Consider the following 20,163-nt stretch of genomic DNA (forward strand, 5'->3'; position numbering starts at 1 on the left):
CGTGAGGCTGAATGCAATCAAATATTTCTCACAGCAATGTTCCAAAATATAATGTAAAGCCTTCCGAGAGGAGTAGAGGCAGCACTTTAAGTGTACCTGCGCGTCCACTTGCTGACGACTTGGTGACCGCAGTGACCATCTGAAGGCCTGTGTTTGAGATGTGCTGATAATGTGTGTGTGTGTGTGTGTGTGTGTGTTCTGCAGGTTGCCTGGACTGCTGCATTAAGTGTCTCGGGGGCGTCCCCTATGCCTCTCTGGTGGCCACCATCCTGTGTTTCTCCGGAGTGGCTCTGTTCTGTGGCTGTGGACACGTGGCCCTGACCGGAACCCTCACCATCCTGGAGACGCACTTCTCCAAGGTCACTGCCGACCATGCCATGCTCACAGACATGTAAGTAGGACCCTCTGTGGTGGTCATGGTTGTTTGAGTGCATTTTAGAACCAGTGGACTCTTTAGAGCGATATCATCACCATCATCACCATCATCATCATCAGGCGGCAGTAGGACAGGCAGCGGCTGCCGTAAGCCCATGACCTCACCTTATACTCCAGCAGTTAGCGTGATGCCAGCTGCATGATCACACCCTCCTCTCAGACCTGCTTATGGGGTTCCGGACACTGTGTGACTCACTGTTATCTAGAACGTGGACTGAAGTACAGACACAGTTCAGGCCTCTAAATATCTACTCCTGTTTTTTGGAGCGTCACCATCTTCTGAGCAGGGGTTAGCACACACCCCGCCGTCTGTCAGTGCAGCCTTCACTGTCTTTAATCTGCTGTAAGACAACCAGTCAGATACAGTCAGATCTTCTCCACCCGTCTCTCCTCACTCCTCACCCCCCGGAGATAACCAAGCCCTCCAAATAAAATAAAAGAAATAAATCCCTCCAGCGAGTCTTAAACCCACCCTCTTCTGCCGTGGCGTTAAGAATGATGTTCTGCTGCTCGCTGTAAGCTGCCCAAGGCGGACGTCAGTGAAAGGTCAAGCTGATATTGGCGTTGCTGTAACTCGGATTTTGCGAGGTGAGGCCTAATATGGAGCTTTCATCTCCCGACACCGCGACTCCAGAGACGGCTCGCTGTACACTTCCGGATGCCTGAGGGCCCGGTCTGTCCCTCTCCTGCAGAAACCGATGGTCTCAGACAGGAATGGCCTGTTATCAGTTCAGCAGTGAGCTCCTCGGTTTGAGTTCTGTTTGTTTTGGTTCAGAGCTGAGGCCGGTCCGTTCTTTCACATCTGCTTGCCATTCGTCACTGGAATATTTACCGTCGCGGGGACATTTAGTCTCCGAGCGTTCCTCAGTGGGGTGGAGGCGTGCCAGGTATGAGTCACAGTCACATGGTGTTTGTGGGGACACTTTATCAGAAACACCTACCTGCTGCTCCCACTCACTGACCACTTTACCTTAGATTTACAGCCTTATAGCTCGGGGAGTGTGCCGCACCGGAGGTGACTGGTGACCGTCCTCTGCCCGCTCTGCTTGGACCTGGATTTGAATGAAAGGTGCTTCCTGAACTCGTCACACTTCTCACGCCGTGTCTCTCTCTCTCTCTGTGTCTCTCCAGAATCCAGCTGCTGCAGTATGTGATCTATGGAATCGCCTCCTTCTTCTTCCTGTACGGGATCATTCTGCTGGCCGAGGGCTTCTACACCACCAGTGCCGTCAAAGAGCTGCACAGCGAATTCAAGACCACCATCTGTGGCCGCTGTATCAGTGCGATGGTACGACCGGAGCCTGACCAATCCTGACCAATCTTTGGTCATCCTGACCAATCCTGACAACACCCTCTCTCTCTCTCTCTCTCTCTCTCTCTCTCTCTCTCTCTCTCTCTCTCTCTCTCAGTTTGTGTTCCTGACGTATATCCTGGGCGTGGCCTGGCTGGGTGTGTTCGGGTTTTCAGCGGTGCCGGTGTTCCTCTTCTACAACATGTGGTCTACGTGTGCAACCATGAGGGCTCCCATGACCACCCTGCCCTCCAGCCTGCCCGCTAACGAGTCCATCTGCGTGGACATGCGTCAGTACGGTAAGGCCACTGCCGCTCAGTCAGATGTAGGAGGACTTGCTGACTGCTGGGGAAGAACTGCATCCGGACATCATTTTAAATATGAAGTAAAAGTGGATCTATTTTAAATCTGCTAACAGTGACTTACAACAAGCACAAGAGCTAGAACCAGGTTCTAGACTAAGCAGAGAAAATGAAACTGTTTCATATTGACCAGATGTTAGAGTATCCACTAGAATACAGTTTTAGGGACACCCCGCAACTCCCAGTAATCCTGAGAGGGGCGTGTGGTATAGGGGTTGTGGTCTGTCTGGTCAGTGTGGAGGAATGGACAGTCGGGACTCCAACCCTGCTGGGGGATCTTCTCCCGTTACGGATTCCACTGCAGATATGACAGCTGTGCGAAACATCTGTGTAGCAGAGTGCCGTTCAGAAGTGCTGACGATCTGACAAACTTTCCCTGCAGGAATTATCCCATGGAATGCCACGCCGGGTGTTGCCTGTGGATCAACGCTGCTTGACATTTGTAACTCCAGTGAGGTAAACAGCATCTACCCCATTACCACTGCATTACCCCTCCCACTACAGCAGTTTAGCCCCGCCCACTCAGCCTACAGCAGTTTAACCCCACCCATTCAATTTAGCAATACATATCAGGTTTGATCTCTGTCTAAACAAGCCACAATACAGGGAAACCAGTCAGAACCGATCTCATTTACATATATATTTACAGAGTCTTGATAAATGGTTGTGTAAAAGTGAATTGGGTAGGTTTTTAAAATGAAAGTAATAATAATAATAATAATGATGATGATGATGATGATGAATGTCGCAGAGCGGGTTGGAAGGTAAGCTTGTTCATTGTTGTCTCTCTCTCTGTTTCAGTTCTACCTGTCCTATCACCTGTACATTGTAGCGTGTGCTGGAGCTGGAGCTACAGTCATTGCTCTGGTAAGAACAGAGAGGGGTACCCCTCCCACAACCACCTCCCACATCCACCTCCCACATCCACAGGCCTTACTGGAATACTATTGGTTATGTAGAGAGCGGGGCACAATCAAACACAAGGGGGGGCTGCAGCCTGTTCCTGTGTTTCCATAGCAACATCTTGTGTAAATTTCCCCTGGAGAATGTTTTCATGGTGGTGTGTGTGATGACTGAGGTGTGTGACTCCTCTTGGTGACGTAATAGAGCACCGTTTAGAAGCAGATCAGCTTCAGCTCACAGTGAGAGCTAGCCAGGCTAAAGTTCAACTTCCAAACATGGTGGAGGTAGTTTCACACACTGCTACTGTAACTAAGACCCCCAGAGTAAACTGTGAAAGACCCCCAGCTGCTGTTTTGGATCCAGGTGGGTCAGGAGTGTACTGTAGATGTGATGGTGGGTCAGTCAGGAGTGTACTGTAGATGTGATGGTGGGTCAGTCAGGAGTGTACTGTAGATGTGATGGTGGGTCAGTCAGGAGTGTACTGTAGATGTGATGGTGGGTCAGTCAGGAGTGTACTGTAGATGTGATGGTAATAAACATCTAATTTGATGGGGCTGATATTTGCTGTTCTACAGCAGCCTCTGTTCACAGATCATAAGTATTTGGACGCAGATAATTTGATGCGTTTAGGTGGGGGGGTGCTTGTGTGGTATTTCCAGGCCGAGCAGCTGAAGTGTGCTGGTTGTGCCTCGCTCTCTTCACTCTTCTATAGTGTTTTTGCCTCACTCCTCTTTTCCTCTCACCATCCACTGCAAATCCATCTGCTTCACTCTCCCGGTCGCCCAGCGGCAGCCATTAGTGAGGACCCCTCCACTCAGAAGCCCCTGAACCAGTTCTCAGAATACAGAGTTTCTAAAGCTTGTACCTCAGAACCACAGACCCGAAACAGCAGGTCATGTTGTGTGCTACCAGGAGTGTAGATCTCAGAACCAGAACTCTCTTTAAAGAGATAGTTCGGTGAAGAATCAGCCTCTTGCAGCACACACACACACACACACACACACTTTTATGCAAATAGGGTTCTAGATAGAAATAGTTCTTTAACTCATAATAGCAGAAGGTTTTTTTGGTGCTACATAGAACCATTGCCTTCACTAAAGAACCCTTAGAGAACCCCCTTTTGAAGAGTGTAGTGGATAAGACATATTTGGTGCTTCTTTAGTTTCACACTGAAGCTACGGGGCCACATTATTACAGTGCTGAAGCTTCAGGACGTGGACCGCGTCAGTGCTGCTCCAGGTGCCATGTCTTTGCCAGAACGGGCCTAGATTAGCTTTGGGACATGCGGGCCACATCCGTATGCTGTCTGGGTATTGCCAGTGCTTAGCTATGTTAACCTCGTAGCTCCAGTGTACAGAAGCAAACCTCGGACACTGAACCCAGGCGTGACTGATGAGCCTCATGTAGGGTGAAGGGATTTGGATCTTTCACCAAACTCCCGCTGTAAAGAGGGCGAGCTGTAGCCTGCCGGGGCGGCGGGGTGAAATGGAGGCTCGGCGCTGGATGTTTTGGTGGGTTTTGGGTCAGCCTTTGTTTTCTCATGTCCCGTTTCCCTCTGTGTTCTCTCCTCCAGCTCATCTACATGATGGCTACCACTTATAACTTTGCTCTCCTGAAGTTTAAGAGCAGAGAAGACTGTTGCACTAAGTTTTAACTGCGGTTATTCCAGCAGACGCCGACCGCGCGGACCCGGAGAACCGCATAGAACCACAGTGTTCCAACAGCGTGTGCCACAGCGTGTAAATAGTGCCGTGTATACAGATGTAGCGTTTTTAGACTCGGGGGACAGGTGGGGGCGGACAGGTGGGGGCGGGCGGGCGGGCCTCAGTCCTCCTTAACAAGCGACCACTAGAGATCCTTTAATATAGAACAACCATAACGGGGGGGGGGGGGTGTTCCTGAGGAGAACAGGGCGGAACCTCCAGTCACAGTAATGTGAACGCAGTATCTGTAGCAGAGCTTACAGTCCAGTGCAAAAGTTTTGGCACCTCCAGTCAATAAACTATACATGTAAACTAAACCGCAAAGACTGCCCAGACACAATGCATTAGGATTTAGCCCCGCCCATTTAGCCTACAGCAGCTTAGCCCCACCCCATCCAATCAGAACAGAGGTCATTTTTATATAAATATATATCTCAGTGTTAAAGGTAGAGTGTGTGTGACTGTGAGGGATGGAGAGAGGTGGGTGTAGAAATGAATTCTGATGTTTTTGTTAAACTAAACCTTCATTAAAAGTAGTTTTAGAGATCCGGGTTGGCTGGAAAGGCCTTATTTGAGCTCAGCACAGTTGTGCCCTCTCAAGGAATTTTTTGGGTGCCAAAATATTTGCATATTATTGTTGGGATTTAAAAAAAAAAACGAAAAAAAACCACTTGTGTCAACTACAATTGCCATGAGAAGCTCCGCCTTCTTTCCCGAACCTGTTTACAGGTAAATCGAGTTCTTTTCCGTCACGTCTTGATATTAACTTGTATTTTAAGGCGTCAGAATTTCGCTTCTCCTCCATCCGATCAAACCCAGTTTATTCGGTCGTAGATGTAGGAAAGACTGGCGTGAGCTCTCCGCTGACATCAGCTCATCCTTACAGAAAGCTTCCCGACCGGGAACGCTTTTCACGATTACGCAAAACAAGTTCCTGGAGAACACGGCGTCAGCCCTGTTATTCTCCTGTTATTTCCAAACTAAACAAAACAAATCCACCATTTTTCTGATGCCTTTTTTATTGGGAAGCGACCGGACAGCTGTGCTAACATTATTCGTACTATTTAGAAATCTCTCCAGCAGAGTTATTAACGATCACTGCATGCCTTTACAGCTCTGTTTGTTTATTTTACTCAGTATTACGAGTCTCCACTCTTCCTCACCATTTTGAAAAATGTAGCTTTTCCCTTTTCCGTACAAAATAAACACTTTGTTTACAAAACGTCAAAGGTGGTCTTTATCGTCATTTTACGTTTATTTTGCGTACTCATATTTTTGTTCACTAACCGCTATGCAAGCTGCCACTACCACTGCCACCGCCACTGCCACTGCCATCACGCTGCTTCTGTCCCATTCTGTCCTAAAGTTTCCTGATCTAATCATCATAATAATAATAATAACGATCTGTTGTCTCAGTTCAGACAGTTTGTTTGTTTGTTTGTTGTGTGTGTGTGTGTGTGTGTGTGTGTGTGTGTCGTAGCTAGCTGTAGCTTGCTTTGCCATGGTTAACCTGCTGACGGTCGCCCCGCTCGGCCTCTCTCTTGCAGATCCACTACCTCATGATCCTCTCGGCTAACTGGGCGTACCTGAAGGACGCGAGTCACCTTCACGCCTACCAGGACATCAAAAACAAGGAGGAGCGCGAGCTGCAGGACATCCAGTCGCGCTCCAAAGAGTGCCTCAACTCTTACTCATGAGGACTCGCTCGGGCGGACAGCCGGGAGAGAGAGCGCGTCAACAAACCTGCCAACAGCACCGCACTGACTAACCCTGCTCCTAACACACTAACACACCCACCCACCCCGCCTCCGTCCGCACTGACCCCCCCCACCCACCCACCCCGTCTGCAGGGACCTTTTCTACTTCTGACACTGTTTTCATAAAAATGCAGAATTTTCTCAGCTGTCTTTTCTTACTGTAGCCCTTTTTTATGATCCAGTTCTGCTGGGAAACGTTGCACTATTCAGAACCGCAGAGATGAAGGAACTGATCGACTGATGGGGAAAACACACCCAAACCTTTTCCATAAATGTACCTTTTAAAGACTTCTGCTGGCAGCACAGCTAAACTCCACACCCTTCTGTACACCAGCACACCTTACAGCTTCCGCAGGGAAGCGGGGAGAAGTCCAGTTCAGCTGGTTTTGAGTTTTGCTGCAACTCTGATTCCACTAAACGCCACAAATATCAAACCCTAGTGAAATCATCTTAAATCCAGTCTAAATATCTCAAACGTCTCATTTTTAGATTGTTGTGAGAATATGAACAGATTATTTCCAAACTTTTTACGTTTCAGGTTGTTTTACCATGTAAAATATTTGCTGATTTTAGAAATTATGCTAAAAACAAACATATTTACCAACATCAAACTCCGAGATCTGATATGTTGGGAGGTACAGTATCAGTAGAGCTGATGGACCTCCGTATTGTGTAGCTACATGTTGAGAATGGGGTGGATGCTGTCCTCGCATGTTGGGAAATACCGGACCTGTCTGGCACCACTGTAAATTTCCCACCTTCACCCCCCCCCCAATATCTACCTCAGATTTACCACAGCAGCCACACCGAGAACCACAGCATTACCTGTAGCTGTAAACGAGCAGCGATCAGTGATTAAACCGATTAACATTTCCAGACTGTTCCCTTTTAAAGAGCTAGAAGAAGTATTAATTACTTCTCGTAAAAGAGTGTCCTGTGATGAGCAGAGTGATCTACTAGTGGAGTTCCTTTTTCCTGGCAAGAAAAATCTTACGTTTGTTTAAATGATTCTCCAGCGTAACAATTTATTTCAGAAAATTACATTTAATATGACCAGAAATTCAAACGACCAAAGACAATTTCAGTGGTTTAAATGACTAAAATTAATGTAAAATTTGATGGAATGGGTGGAACTGTTGGATCTACCGATCAGATCAGAGCTGATCGAGTTGAGATCGCTGAGCTGGAGCCGTTCCTCAGTTTTACCCAGTTTTTATTTCTGAACAGAACTTTAAGTTGGATCAGAGGAGGGCGGTGCGCTCGCCTCTCCACCCAGAAACTCAAACTCCACATTTTTACAAGTTTACAAAAGCTTTTTTTAGGTTTTTGTACTGAGCGTTCTCTCGGGTGGACGGACGGCTGGTCCTGAGGATGCATGACCGCTAACCCCTTCTCTGTCCACACAGGGGCGTGATTATTAAAAGGACGTTTCTGTTCCTCGAACTCCTCCCGAGCTGGTTGGAGGTTTCCCACAGGGAGATGTTGATGTTTACTCGTTATTGCATGAAGGACGTTACTGTCCGGCAGCGTGTGGTCATTTATACTGACTGTTCTCGTAGGCAGTGTTTGCCTGTGTCTGGATTTTGGTTTTAGATGTAGGATTAGTTTTAGTACTTTAGCCTCTGTGTTAATCCTCAGATAGGAACTGTGTTAAACAGCACTTCTGTAATCTAATCGTGTTCTTCCTGCATGTTGAGGGATTCCACTAGTTTGTATTATTGATCGTTATTGATTTAAATATTGATTTTCTGATGGCATCCATTGCATACTTTTATCCTAGACGTGGACACAGAGGCGCTGCGCTGCCCGGCGCTGTCTGCAGTTTAGACCAGTCTGTGTTTAAACTCGAGAGAATTCAGACAGAAAGGAGAACGGGACCTGTTCCATTTAATACTTTTCTCTTTTAGCACTCGCAAAATATTAATATTACCTTTCTGCAATCAGAGCTTATCCCAACTGAATTCTGCAGATTTTTACATTCTTTAACAGCCGATAAACTTTTTTAAAGAAAATAAAAGATTAAAAATCACTGATGTGTTTGTTTTTTCAGGGAGGGAGGGAGGGAATGAGGGAGTAAGGGAGTTGAGGGAATGAGGGAATGAGGGAGGGAGGGAGGGAGGGAATGAGGGAGTTGAGGGAGGGAGGGAGTAAGGGAGGGAATGAGGGAGTAAGGGAGTGAATGAGGGAATGAGGGAGTTGAGGGAATGAGGGAGTTGAGGGAGGGAGGGAGTAAATGAATGAGGGAGTTGAGGGAGTGAATGAGGGAGTTGAGGGAATGAGGGAGTTGAGGGAGGGAGGGAGTAAATGAATGAGGGAGTTGAGGGAGTGAATGAGGGAGTTGAGGGAGGGAGGGAGTGAATGAGGGAGTTGAGGGAATGAGGGAGTTGAGGGAATGAGGGAGTTGAGGGAGGGAGGGAGGGAGTGAATGAGGGAGTTGAGGGAGGGAGTGAATGAGGGAGTTGAGGGAGGGAGGGAGTGAATGAGGGAGTTAAGGGAGGGAGGGAGTGAATGAGGGAGTTGAGAGAGGAAAACTGATTCACATTTATTAAATGTGACCTTTATTAAAATGTTGGGGAATGAAACAGTTCTGAAAGGTGACCGTATTGATCACAGTATTGATCACTGATCAGCTCATTCATATAAAACCTCACTCTGGACTGAAAGACAGAAAAAAAAAAAAGCAGCTTGGCGGCGGATCTTCATCATTCACCAAAAATCATCATCAGGCTCATCGTGGGAGAACGCAGCGATGCTACAGGGTGAAGAGGAGCATCAATCAGAAACATCAAACAGCGTGTGTTACATCATCAGAGTCAGAACAAGCCTCTTATCTCCAACAGCACCTTCACAGGGTTTAATGTACCGATACTTTCGCTCAAACTACGTCAGACTGGTGAAGCAGCGGCAGGGAGAACTGGCAGCACCTGCTCCTGAGCTCCCCCTACAGTCAGGAAGTGTAATACGTGCTCTGAACCCCTACTGACTTACTCACCCACACCCTCACCCTCACCCACACCCTCACCCACAGTCACCCACACCCACACCCTCACCCACAGTCACCCACACCCTCACCCTCACCCACACCCTCACCCTCACCCACACCCTCACCCACAGTCACCCACACCCTCACCCTCACCCACAGTCACCCTCACCCACACCCACACCCTCACCTGTCGTCTTTGCTGTCAGACAGGGCTGCGGCCTCCTGGCTCCGATTGTCGGACTCCTCTTTCAGAGAACTCTGAAACACATTTCACACAGTGGTCAGAGCAACACACAGTGTGTGTGTGTGTGTGTGTGTGTGTGTGTGTGTGTGTGTGTGTTAGTTCTACCTCTTCTCTCTGCTCTCTTGCTCGGCCCTCCATCACCATCTTCATGTATCTGTGGAGCGAATCAGTGGAGTTCTGGTTCTGCACAGGTGGAACCCTCTGCACCATCACCTCCACAACTCCTCCATCTCCACTCCCCCCTTCTCCAAAACCTCCTCCCTCACACACAGCCTGCTGAAGAGAGCGAGTGAGGCCAATATACAGACCATATGCCAGATTCTGACAAAATTCTACACACACACACACACACACACTCACACCCACAAGCTCCTGCTCCAGTTCTCTCCTCTCTCGCTCGTCCTCCTCCTCCTCTCTCTCCCTCCGTCTCCTCTCCTGCTCCTCTTCTTCCTCTCTCTCCCTCCTCCTCCTCCTCCTCTCTCGCTCGTCCTCCTCCTCTCTCTCCCTCCGTCTCCTCTCCTGCTCCTCTTCTTCCTCTCTCTCCCTCCGGCTCCTCTCTCGCTCCTCTTCCTCCTCTCTCTCTCCAGCAGTGGGCGAGTTTGATGAAGCCTCTCCTGTAAAAACAAACATTAAGCTGCAGTTTCAGATCAGCCGGGCTTCAGTGAGAACGCTCACTCAGTGATCAGACACTAGAGGGCGCTGCCTGGGCTGATACTGTAGTGTATGATGATCAGACTGAGAGGAGGTTTGTGATCAGTTAGGATTCTTATTTTCTCACTGACCGCTCGCTCGCTCTCTCGGGGGGCTTGGCAGAGGGCTGACCCTCAGCTGGCTGGGCTGCAGGTTAGGAGAGCCAACACGGCCATCCTGAAGCTGCTCCAAACTGCAGTGGAGGTCTGCAGAGAGAACTGAACACACACCTCCTCCATCAGCCCAAAGCCTCACCAGCACCAACCGTTCATCCAAACAACCAAGTGGTTCTCTCACGTGCAGTAGGGTGTGCGTGCAGTGGAGGGCGTGCGTGCAGTGGAGGGCGTGCGTGCAGTGGGGTGTGCGTGCAGTGGGGTGTGCGTGTAGTGGGGTGTGCGTGCAGTAGGGTGTGCGTGCAGTGGAGGGCGTGTGTGCAGTAGGGTGTGCGTGCAATGGAGGGCGTGTGTGCAGTAGGCTGTGTGTGCAGTAGGGCGTGCGTGCAGTAGGGCGTGCGTGCAGTGGAGGGCGTGCATGCAGTGGAGGGCATGTGTGCAGTAGGGTGTGCGTGCAGTAGGGTGTGCGTGCAGTGGAGGGCGTGTGTGCAGTAGGGTGTGCGTGCAGTGGAGGGCGTGCGTGCAGTAGGGCGTGTGTGCAGTGGAGGGCGTATGTGCAGTGGAGGGCGTGTGTGCAGTAGGGCGTGTGTGCAGTGGAGGGCGTATGTGCAGTGGAGGGCGTGTGTGCAGTAGGGTGTGCGTGCAGTGGAGGGCGTGTGTGCAGTGGGGTGTGCGTGCAGTAGGGCGTGCATGCAGTGGAGGGCGTGCGTGCAGTAGGGCGTGCATGCAGTGGAGGGCATGTGTGCAGTAGGGTGTGCGTGCAGTAGGGTGTGCGTGCAGTGGAGGGCGTGTGTGCAGTAGGGTGTGCGTGCAGTAGGGCGTGCATGCAGTGGAGGGCATGTGTGCAGTAGGGTGTGCGTGCAGTAGGGTGTGCGTGCAGTGGAGGGCGTGTGTGCAGTAGGGTGTGCGTGCAGTAGGGTGTGCGTGCAGTGGAGGGCGTGTGTGCAGTAGGGTGTGCGTGCAGTAGGGCGTGCATGCAGTGGAGGGCATGTGTGCAGTAGGGTGTGCGTGCAGTAGGGTGTGCGTGCAGTGGAGGGCGTGTGTGCAGTAGGGTGTGCGTGCAGTAGGGGGCGTGTGTGCAGTAGGGCAGTAGGGGGCGTGCGCGCAGTACCTGTTAGGGGTTCGGTCAGATCCTGGATGCTGATTTTCTCAGGTTTTGGGGAGGACTCCTGAGATGAGCTGGAGAGGACCTCCTGCAGTTTTGGGGGACTAGGGGTGACAAAACAGCCCAACACATTAGAGCAGCTTCTACTCAGCATCAGTGAGAGGCTTCATACGGATCTGCTGCTGCTGTGTACCTGCAGTGGTCCCGGCCCGTGCTCTTCATCTGGGGGCTGCTGGGAGGGGTAATGTGAGTGTAGTCGGTTGAGGAGACGACGGCAGCAGGGATTGGAGAGACGTCCCGGTCTGGACTCAAACCAGCAAACGTTACCGCTGACCCGTCCACTCTGGAGACCTCTGTACACGAGATAACACCCCAAAACGCTCAACTGTAATGTAATATTTCACTCAGTGGGGGTGGTTTGGTGTGAAGCGCTCGGTTCTAGATAACCCAGTCAGAGCTGTTCTACAGTGGAGGTGAAGGGAAGCAGACGTCTGAAGCTCTAATAAAAGCTCCTCACAGAAAGTTCTTCACCTAATGGAGATGAAGACGCTGCCTGATGCCTGAGACACGGTTCTACCAGAGTTCTGAGAAGAGCTCGGCTCTAGAACCTGCTTTTAGAACCAGATCATTAAAATGGTGGAGGGATACATGCTGCAGGGTGTAGTGCGGCTACAGAAAGTAGTCCCTAAAGAAAACTGCATTAGTTCAGATTCTCTATTCACTATTTTACCTTCATCATCATCATCATCATCATCATTCCATATAAAACTCAGAAGACTCGTGTAGCTGCACTGGTGGGTTTGGATGGGAGATAAATTATGGGCTGTATCTGTGTTGTTGTAGTCATGGCGACCGACGCCTGCTTCCATTCACCTCCACTGTACAGAGATCAGAGTGGGTCAGTTTCTCTACAGTGAAGCTCAGATTCACACCGGACCCCCAAAACCCCAAAACCCCCCTCTCTGACTTTTTAAAAAGTGGTGACATTCCCCTTTAATAACTGGTGTTGTCTGAATACTGCTGTTTATTTATTATAATAACTTAATGATTATTTACCCTGAGCGGTTTGTGTCCTCTGCCGTGTTTTGGAGGCGGAGACTGGAGTGGATGACAGGCGTCTTGGTGGAGGAGAGCGGGCCCTGGGGGGCGCTCTGTCACTGGGCGATGGAGGTTCACTGAACTCTCTATGGGGCAGATCCCTTCCTATGAACACTGGGCCCAGCCCCTGTCCATTCAGGTCAAACGCTACTCTGTGCTGGACCGCAGCGGAGGTCCGGATGTACGTAGTGGCGGTCCGTTCAGGAGCAGTGTAATTAGGCGGTGCTTGCACTGCTCTCTGCTGGTAGCTCCTGTATGCCTCCTCCAGCGTCTCTGCCTCCTTCTCCAGCTCACGGATGCGAGCCAGGGCTTCGGCCACCCGCTCCGTGCCCAGCTCCGGAGAGCCAACGCGCAGCCTCTGTGGATGCCTGCGCCCTCTGCTGGTCGGCCCTGGGTTACACACATCCTCATCATCATAACCCACAGTGGCCTTTAGCAGAGCGCCATCCACGTAAACGTCAGGAGGCACCACTTTATCAGGGTTCAAATCGAGAACGGAACGGTCTACCAGCGAGGGCTTAGGGTTCCGCAGCACCTCGTTCTCTAAAGCTGCGGCCCGAAACAGACCAGGACAGGACACACGGAGAAGAGAGGACAGGAAAGAAGGGAGGGAGGGGAAACGGTAGATTCAGTACCAGGGAAAGAAAAGAACCAGCCACCGAAATCAGAACAGATTTTCTGCGAGTGTTCGTCTCACAGACTGTCTCAGAAGACTTCGAGCACCAGAATCGATACAACTGGATTTACTAAAGCACTAGCTTTTCAGAGCGGCACCAGTCGCTCAGAGCTGTATTCGCCCCGTAACGCTGTTGTCTTTGGTAAATCCAGCCAAGGAGAGAAGCTGATTGGAGGAGAGAGGCTCTACAGTGGTGTGTGTTACCCTGCTGAGTGAGTTGGAGCTGCTGCTTGATCTCCTCGGCGTTGGCGGACATCCACTTGGTCCTCTCCTCACACTCCAGGAGCTGGGCCTTCAGCTGGGCACAGCGCTCCACCTGCACACACAGAGGAACTGCTCTTCAACCCAGCGCTCAAACCGGAGCAGAACTGAGCTCGGTACTGAAGCTGCACTGATCTCAGAGCAGTCTGAATCAGTGAAGGTGAACCTGTACACCCCCTCACCCTCTCCCACTGTCTGCGAGACCAAGGGTGATGCGAGGGGGAAGCTCCTCACCTCCTGCGTGAGCTGGGAATGGAACACTTCCTTCTGGGTTTGGAAGTCCTCCTGGTCCAGCCTGCGGGCAGTCTCCAGCCTCCGGACCTCTGCCTGCAGGGCCAGCTGCTCCTGAGAGGGTCCACTCAGCTCTGGAGGAAGAGAACACACACACACACACACTCTTCATTCAGTTTGCCCTAAAAATGGATCTCGAGTGTCCTTTCGCCGCAGCAAACCCAAGCCTACCTCTGACCAGCGCTGGCCTGGTTCTTATTTTAGGAAAGGGTTTGAGGGTCGACCTCTCTGGTCGAGGTCTCTATATTCGGGAGCAGACAGTAAACACAAACAGCGGGTGATGTCCAGAGTAAAGCTTGTGGAGCAGGCAGTGGTGTGAGCTGTTCTGTGAGGGAACAGGGTTTGGGAATTGAGGTTCTCTACTAAACCTCCTGAGATCCAAATTTAGAGGTTTTTGTTTTTTTTAATGACGCAGAGGATCAGAGTCTTAGAGGAGACACAGATAAACCTGCAGGAGCACAGGAGGGTTACTGCTATCTAGGGAAGTTAGTATGGGTATTTGGGACAGAGCCTCCCCACAAACACACACACACACACACACACACACACACACACACACACACACACACACACACAAACACACACACACAAACACAAATCCCATTCAGGCTGTTCCCAGCAGTCCTAGCTTCTCAGCCAAGAGAGCCAAATTCACAAGCCAGGCACATCCCGAGGGTCCTCCTCCAGCGCGTCCCCGTTTACCCTCCTCAGAGCAGCCGCTCACCCGGACGACACTCTGCTTCTGCTGAAAAATGCCCTGTGTGTTTCAGAGGATCCGCCTGTAAACGCTTGGTCTCCCTCCCCTCAGAACACACTCACAAACACACCGCTTCCCAAAACAGCCTCACCTCTGCAGCATCGGCCTGTTCTCCACCCCTTCAGCGGACCAGCTGGGGTTAAAGGTGAACCCCAGCCTGGGCTGCAACGACCTGCAGCTGCGCAAAACATCGTACTGCGCCCATCCAGCTGGTGTGACTGCACTGGTTGAGTGGGTGTGTACTGGGGTGTGTACTGGGGTGTGTACTGGGGTAACAGTGCGAGCTGATTCAGGGAGAGTGCCTCTTTAAGGTTGCTGATTCGGAGTTCTATGCATAATGATATCTAATGCCCGAGGGTGGAGTTCCTGACCTTGGCGGAGTCTGTGGTTCTCCTGCTGCTTCTTCTCCAGCTGTTCCTTCAGCAGATGAACCTCAGCCTGCAGCTCTAGCCGCTCGCTCCGCACGGCCGTGTAATCGCTCATCGCCTCCAGACGCTCCCGCAGCAGAGCGTTCTGCCGAGTTAGAGCGCCCCCCTGCGCCCGCAACGACTCCAGCTCCACCTGCAACACCACATCTACATCAGCCTGGCCACGACTTGGGCCTAGATGGGGTGAATACAGGTAAGCCGGGGAGATGCTGTACCTGCATGCGCTTCAGATCGGACAGGGTTCCTTCGTGCTCCTCAGCCTTTGCGTCGAGGATGGTGGCTTCCTTCTGGAGCCTCACGGTCTCCTCTGAGCGAGCGAGTAAAAGAGAGAGAGAGAGAGAGAGAGAGAGAGAGAGAGAGAGCATCATGTTCTCTGCTGTCTGAAGAAGACTACATCACCATGTTTGACTTTATCAAAGGTCTACACACCCTTATTTCTCCTTTCGTTTTCAGTGAGTGCTTCATTCCTCCTGGCATATTCCTCCTTCAGCTCCAGCTGCAGCCTGAAAGAACACAAACATTCATTTAATGGGTGGGGCTAAACTGCTGTAGGCTGAATGGGCGGGGCTAAACTGGTGTAAATATATAGTTTTTTGTGCAGTTAAGTTTGTGGGAGTGGGGAGAAAAGGATACGTGATGGAACATTAACAGTGTTTTATGTAAAATAAATAAATAAATAAATAAATGAAGAAAAGATCATTGAAACAGGGGTGTCCAAACTTTTGCATATGACTGCATCTCCATATTTAAGACTCATCAGCAGAGCTTTAGAAAAACACCGCCATCTGCTGGACCCAGAAGGAACAGCACACACAACAAGCAATACCATCAAGTTTGTCACCATTTGATAGCATTCAGCCACAGGAAGGCATCAGCGAGACTAGGTACTGATGCTAGATGGTGTTGGAGCATTGCTGTGAGGAGGATTTGATAGCATTCAGCCCTGAAAGTGCCACAGCCTTTAAAAAGGTTCTGCTGTGAAAGGAGCGGTTTCATTCAGAACCGTGGACAAGAAACAGAAGGTCTCACTTCTTGAGCTCGTTGTGGAGCTTCTGGTCGTACGTGTTCTCCATGGTCTTCACAGCCAGCTCCCTCCGCCTCAGGAGCTCCTCCACGCTCTGCACTTTCTCCTCGTGAAGCTTACAGGTCCTACAGCCAAGACACAGAACCGGGGAACGGCACAGAACATCAAGTACGATCAAACTCAACTTCAGGACACAGATGACCTCAGAAGGTCGGACTGGCCGTTAATAACAACCATTCATCTAGCACGGGTTCTAGACAGTACTGAAAAAAGGTTCTATGACTCAGTCAGAACCACAGTAAAACCCTGTTTGGTGCTTCAGTCAATCATTTCTAAAACAGAACACAAGAGGTTCTCTAATATAGAGAAGAACAATTTAACCAGCTAAAGAACCTTTTAACAGTTCAAAAGGTTCTGTAGAGAACCACTGATTGAGTGTACTTCAAGCAAAAAGGGTTCTAACCATAAACACGAGGCTCTCCATCAAATAGAAGAACCCCTTATGCACTTAAACGGTTCTCACACTTTAGAACCTTGCTCTGTTTAGACCCACTGACTTTCCTGAAGAACCCTCTTTTACGGTGTACTCACTTCTCGAAGGCCTCGGTCTTGAGTCTCAGCTCCGCCTCTCTGTTCCGCACAGCCTCGATCTCCTTCAGCAGAGCCTGCCGCTGAGCGTACACCTCCTTCTCCTCCATCTGAACACCACAGAGCACACCCACACTCACACCCCAGGAACCAGACCAGGTTCTCACCCCTACAGCCAGCCGTAGGGTGCTTCCACACAGAGCTTGTTTGGTGCAGAATGATTCAGATTTTTCTTTAATTCAGTTTGTTTGGGCAGGTGTGAACAGGTGCACACCGGATAAAGACGAGGTTCTTTAAGTTCCACATCAATCCTGGTTCCGTTCGCTGCTGGTAGGAGCACCAAACCAGGGAACCGAACCATAGAGTGTGATTTTCTCAGTGCAGGCCAGCGCATACTGACCGTTCCTGCAGCGCCACCTGCTGATACTTACTGCAGATTACACTAAAATGACAGCAATCACACTGATCACAGAGCGTTCCTTCAAACCCCCCCCCACCCCCCCACACACACACACACCTCAAGAACACCAGGTGGACCACCACAGTCAGCACACATGCACTATCATCCGAAGAACCCTGAACAGACAGGTGGGTTAAACATCTCCATCCTCTCCATCCTCTCTTTCCTCCATAGCGTGACTCTGCTGCTGTTCTTCATACTGTATCAGAACTTCTGGAAGAACGGACCAATAGAAATGCTCCAAAATGACCTGGAACTGAATCTCGAACACTGACTTTCCACTGAAAGTTAAGAAGGAGAAGCTGCTGCTCTGGAGATACGAGGTTTCTGCGTGACAGTGGTGATATGTGAGCGGGTTCTAGGCGCTGATCTCACCTCCTGCTGCTTCTGCAGACGCTCGATGGCGTTCTTCTCGCGGCTCATCAGCGCCTCGGCCTTCAGCTCGTAGGTCTTCTCCAAGCGGCGTCTGAGCTCAGCAGCCTCTCCGCGCCTCCTCTCCTGCTCCTCCATCCTCACCCGGGACACCTCCACCTCCTGGAAGTGCTGCAGCTGGGGAACGACATCACATTCAGGAGACCTTAGCAACTGCTTTGCAAACACCACACAGCATAGTACACCACCTAGAAGGTCATAGCAACCACTTGGAATAGGATAGCAACCACACGGGACACCACAGCAACAACCTAGCACCTGCACGGTCGTTATGGATAACTGCCAATCAGAACGTGTGTGAAAGGTGAAGGCAGTACCTTTGACTTTAGCTCCGCCCTCGCCTGCTCCTCCATCTCCTTCCTGAACTCGGCGAGCTTCGCTTCCACCGACGCCCAGCGGTTCCCCTTCTGCCTCAGAGCTTCATACTCCTCATCCACCACCTGCAGCTTCTCCACTACACCATCCAACACACACACACACACACACACACACAGCGGCTCTTCACACACTACCTAGGCTAAAGTCCTTCAGTTCCCCCAAAATGTAGCAGATCAGATAAAACACACGTTAGCTACCAGGCTAAAGTAGCTAACAAGCAATAGAAGCTTATACTCCACCAATTAGCAGGGTGCTAATTCCAGCTTAGATCAGCCACGTAGTTCTGGGGCGGAGCCGGGGGTGTGTCATGTTTCATGCAGGGTTCGTGCAGAGGGGGAGTGGGCGTACCGAGCGACGGCGTGTAGTCCGGCGGGGTGGAGGAGGTCTGAGTATCAGCGTCGCGGAGCTGCAGGTGAGGGCGGTGTTCCACCAACCCGGAGAGGAGGCTCATCAACAGACCTGCAGGAACAGTCACACACACACACACACACACACACACACACAGGACTATTATAATATACAATAAAAGAGATTGATAATGGAATTTCATATGAATATAACAGACTCCGCCCACCTTTCTGTCCGCTCTGGACGCTGGACACCTGTTGGCAGTAAATGAAGTGAGAGCGGATTTAAGCCCCTGGGTTAGCCCTGCAGTGTTTACTACAGCACAGGCTTCAGCGAGGGAGCGGCGCTTACCACAGAGGTGTAGACAGGAGAGTGAGGACTGATCTTCAGAAGCTGAAGGAGATCCCTCATGGAAAACACCTGCCAATAAAACACACACACACACACACACACCCGTTATTAGTGATGTCCCCTGCAGATTGTGAGACGAGCCCCGGCTGTCCGGACTCTGCTTCACTACAGCGTGAGGAACCTTGTCTGCGCTCAGTCCACACTCCGGGTAGAAGACGGACAGCGTGTACTCATAGCCACACTTCTGCAGGTGATCGATGACCAGGCTGTTGGACGCCAGCGCGGAGAGCGAATCCGCTTTAGCCGAGAGCATCCGGGGACCCGGTTTGCTCTGGTTCTGCAGTTCCTGGATCAGCTGGTTCCGGAGCTGGGTCTGGATCAAGAGAGAAGTGGTTTAAAAGGAGCAGATCACAGAAACACACACAGTCACTAACCCGTCTAAATATGCCCCGCCCACTCAGCCTACAGCAGCTTAGCCCGACCCATTCAGCCTACAGCAGCTTAGCCCCACCCATTCAGCCTACAGCAGTTTAGCCCCACCCATTCAGCCTACAGCAGTTTAGCCCCACCCATTCAGCCTACTGCAGTTTAGCCCCGCCCATTCAGAGGTTCTTAATGGCTGCAGAAGTGTCTCTATAGCATGGGACCTTTCTGACCCCTTTATTTTTAGGAATGGGGCTAAAGACCAGATGATACTCATATGAAATGAATTTAAAAGTATTAAACTGGAGCTTTGATTAGTCCTGAACTGTTCGTGCTGAAGAGAGCAGAACTCTTCTCGTGAACATCAGAATGAAAGGAGGGGTCTGAGACCTTCAGCGTGTCCAGAACTCCTCGGTTCTTGAAGGTCTGGTACAGCCTCCTCCTGAGCTCCTCCGGAGTCAGACTGTCCTCATCCAGCGCAGACATCCTCACATCAGCGAGTTCACCTCCCCCCAAACTCAGCACAGCACACCCGCAGCTGCAGGAAGCAATAATCAATAATCAATAATCAACCGATAATAACGATCAAAACCACCAAACAACCCCGATAACAAACACCGCAACAGGCGCTGGTCGATCCTGACTACGGTCGCTACCGCCGCTGTGTTTGGTTCCCTCGAGCTGCGTCCCAAAACCCCTCTCGTTCCCTATGCCCTTAACCGCCATTTCCAACGGCCCTGCGCTGAGTGTACACTACGTAGTGAACTGTGCAGGACGCGACCGATAGACGAGTGGGTTACAGTTAGAACAACACTGGCACACTATATCCACGTGCATTACTTCTGCTTCGGTTAAGAGAAGCGCTCACTGTCTGTACTGACCGTGTAGATCACTAGGTAGTGTTCACTAGGTAGTGTTCACTAGGTAGTGTTCACTAGGGGCGGGCTCGATTTGAAACGCACCCAGAGGCCACACAGTTTTGTTTCCGGGTTCTGATGGGTTCCGGTGTTTCTGCTCGAGATGTTTCTGAAATAGTTGTATTTGTTTTTATTCTCAGAGCGG

At 50.7% G+C, this 20,163-nt stretch overlaps 2 protein-coding genes across 7 annotated transcripts in view; one reads left to right on the top strand and one right to left on the bottom strand.

The window, feature by feature from the left end:
• gpm6bb (glycoprotein M6Bb) overlaps positions 1-8,480 on the top strand; it is a 32,768-nt gene extending 24,288 nt beyond the window's left edge. Inside the window, exons 2-7 of one of the 2 annotated variants that reach the window (XM_072686697.1) lie at positions 205-391; positions 1,567-1,723; positions 1,845-2,025; positions 2,471-2,544; positions 2,890-2,955; positions 6,242-8,480. In XM_072686697.1, the coding sequence (XP_072542798.1) occupies positions 205-391; positions 1,567-1,723; positions 1,845-2,025; positions 2,471-2,544; positions 2,890-2,955; positions 6,242-6,391 (815 nt within the window). In that variant the 3' untranslated portion in view covers positions 6,392-8,480. Of the gene's footprint in view, positions 1-204; positions 392-1,566; positions 1,724-1,844; positions 2,026-2,470; positions 2,545-2,889; positions 2,956-4,564; positions 4,782-6,241 lie in introns of those variants that run through there. The other variant, XM_072686698.1, reaches the window with a different exon arrangement.
• Positions 8,481-8,992: 512 nt separating this feature from the next.
• ofd1 (OFD1 centriole and centriolar satellite protein) lies at positions 8,993-19,772 on the bottom strand. Of its 5 annotated transcripts, none has more exons than XM_072686703.1 (22): positions 19,492-19,772; positions 18,860-19,051; positions 18,679-18,747; positions 18,554-18,581; positions 18,328-18,438; positions 17,919-18,055; positions 17,545-17,718; positions 16,713-16,819; positions 16,127-16,246; positions 15,527-15,600; positions 15,313-15,404; positions 15,041-15,230; positions 13,856-13,986; positions 13,565-13,676; positions 12,643-13,074; positions 11,780-11,939; positions 11,593-11,690; positions 10,461-10,586; positions 10,039-10,292; positions 9,784-9,954; positions 9,622-9,692; positions 8,993-9,203 (listed from the first exon to the last, which is right to left on the bottom strand). In XM_072686703.1, exons 1-22 carry the CDS (start codon positions 19,585-19,587, stop codon positions 9,158-9,160), a joined length of 2,991 nt encoding a protein of 996 aa, XP_072542804.1. In that variant the 5' UTR covers positions 19,588-19,772; the 3' UTR covers positions 8,993-9,157. The 5 variants fall into 5 exon arrangements, with proteins under 5 accessions (XP_072542804.1, XP_072542803.1, XP_072542802.1 ...); XM_072686702.1 differs by having other exon boundaries at positions 9,784-9,951; positions 10,045-10,292; positions 12,643-13,233; XM_072686701.1 differs by having other exon boundaries at positions 10,045-10,292; positions 12,643-13,233.
• Between the last annotated feature and the right edge of the window lie 391 nt (positions 19,773-20,163).

The sequence above is a fragment of the Salminus brasiliensis genome, chromosome 8 (assembly GCF_030463535.1).
Source record: "Salminus brasiliensis chromosome 8, fSalBra1.hap2, whole genome shotgun sequence".
Taxonomy (NCBI): Eukaryota; Metazoa; Chordata; class Actinopteri; order Characiformes; family Bryconidae; genus Salminus; species Salminus brasiliensis.

What these genes read in the sequence shown, in the direction of transcription:
- ofd1 (XM_072686699.1), bottom strand. Translation starts at nt 19,587, where the DNA reads ATGTCTGCGCTGGATGAGGACAGTCTGACTCCGGAGGAGCTCAGGAGG. An exon ending in AAGACCGAGGCCTTCGAGAA is followed by an intron (nt 16,247 to 16,712) that starts GTGAGTACACCG and finishes TCTTGGCTGTAG; the next exon opens with GACCTGTAAGCTTCACGAGG. An exon ending in GAACCACAGACTCCGCCAAG is followed by an intron (nt 13,987 to 15,040) that starts GTCAGGAACTCC and finishes CTCTTCCTCCAG; the next exon opens with AGCTGAGTGGACCCTCTCAG.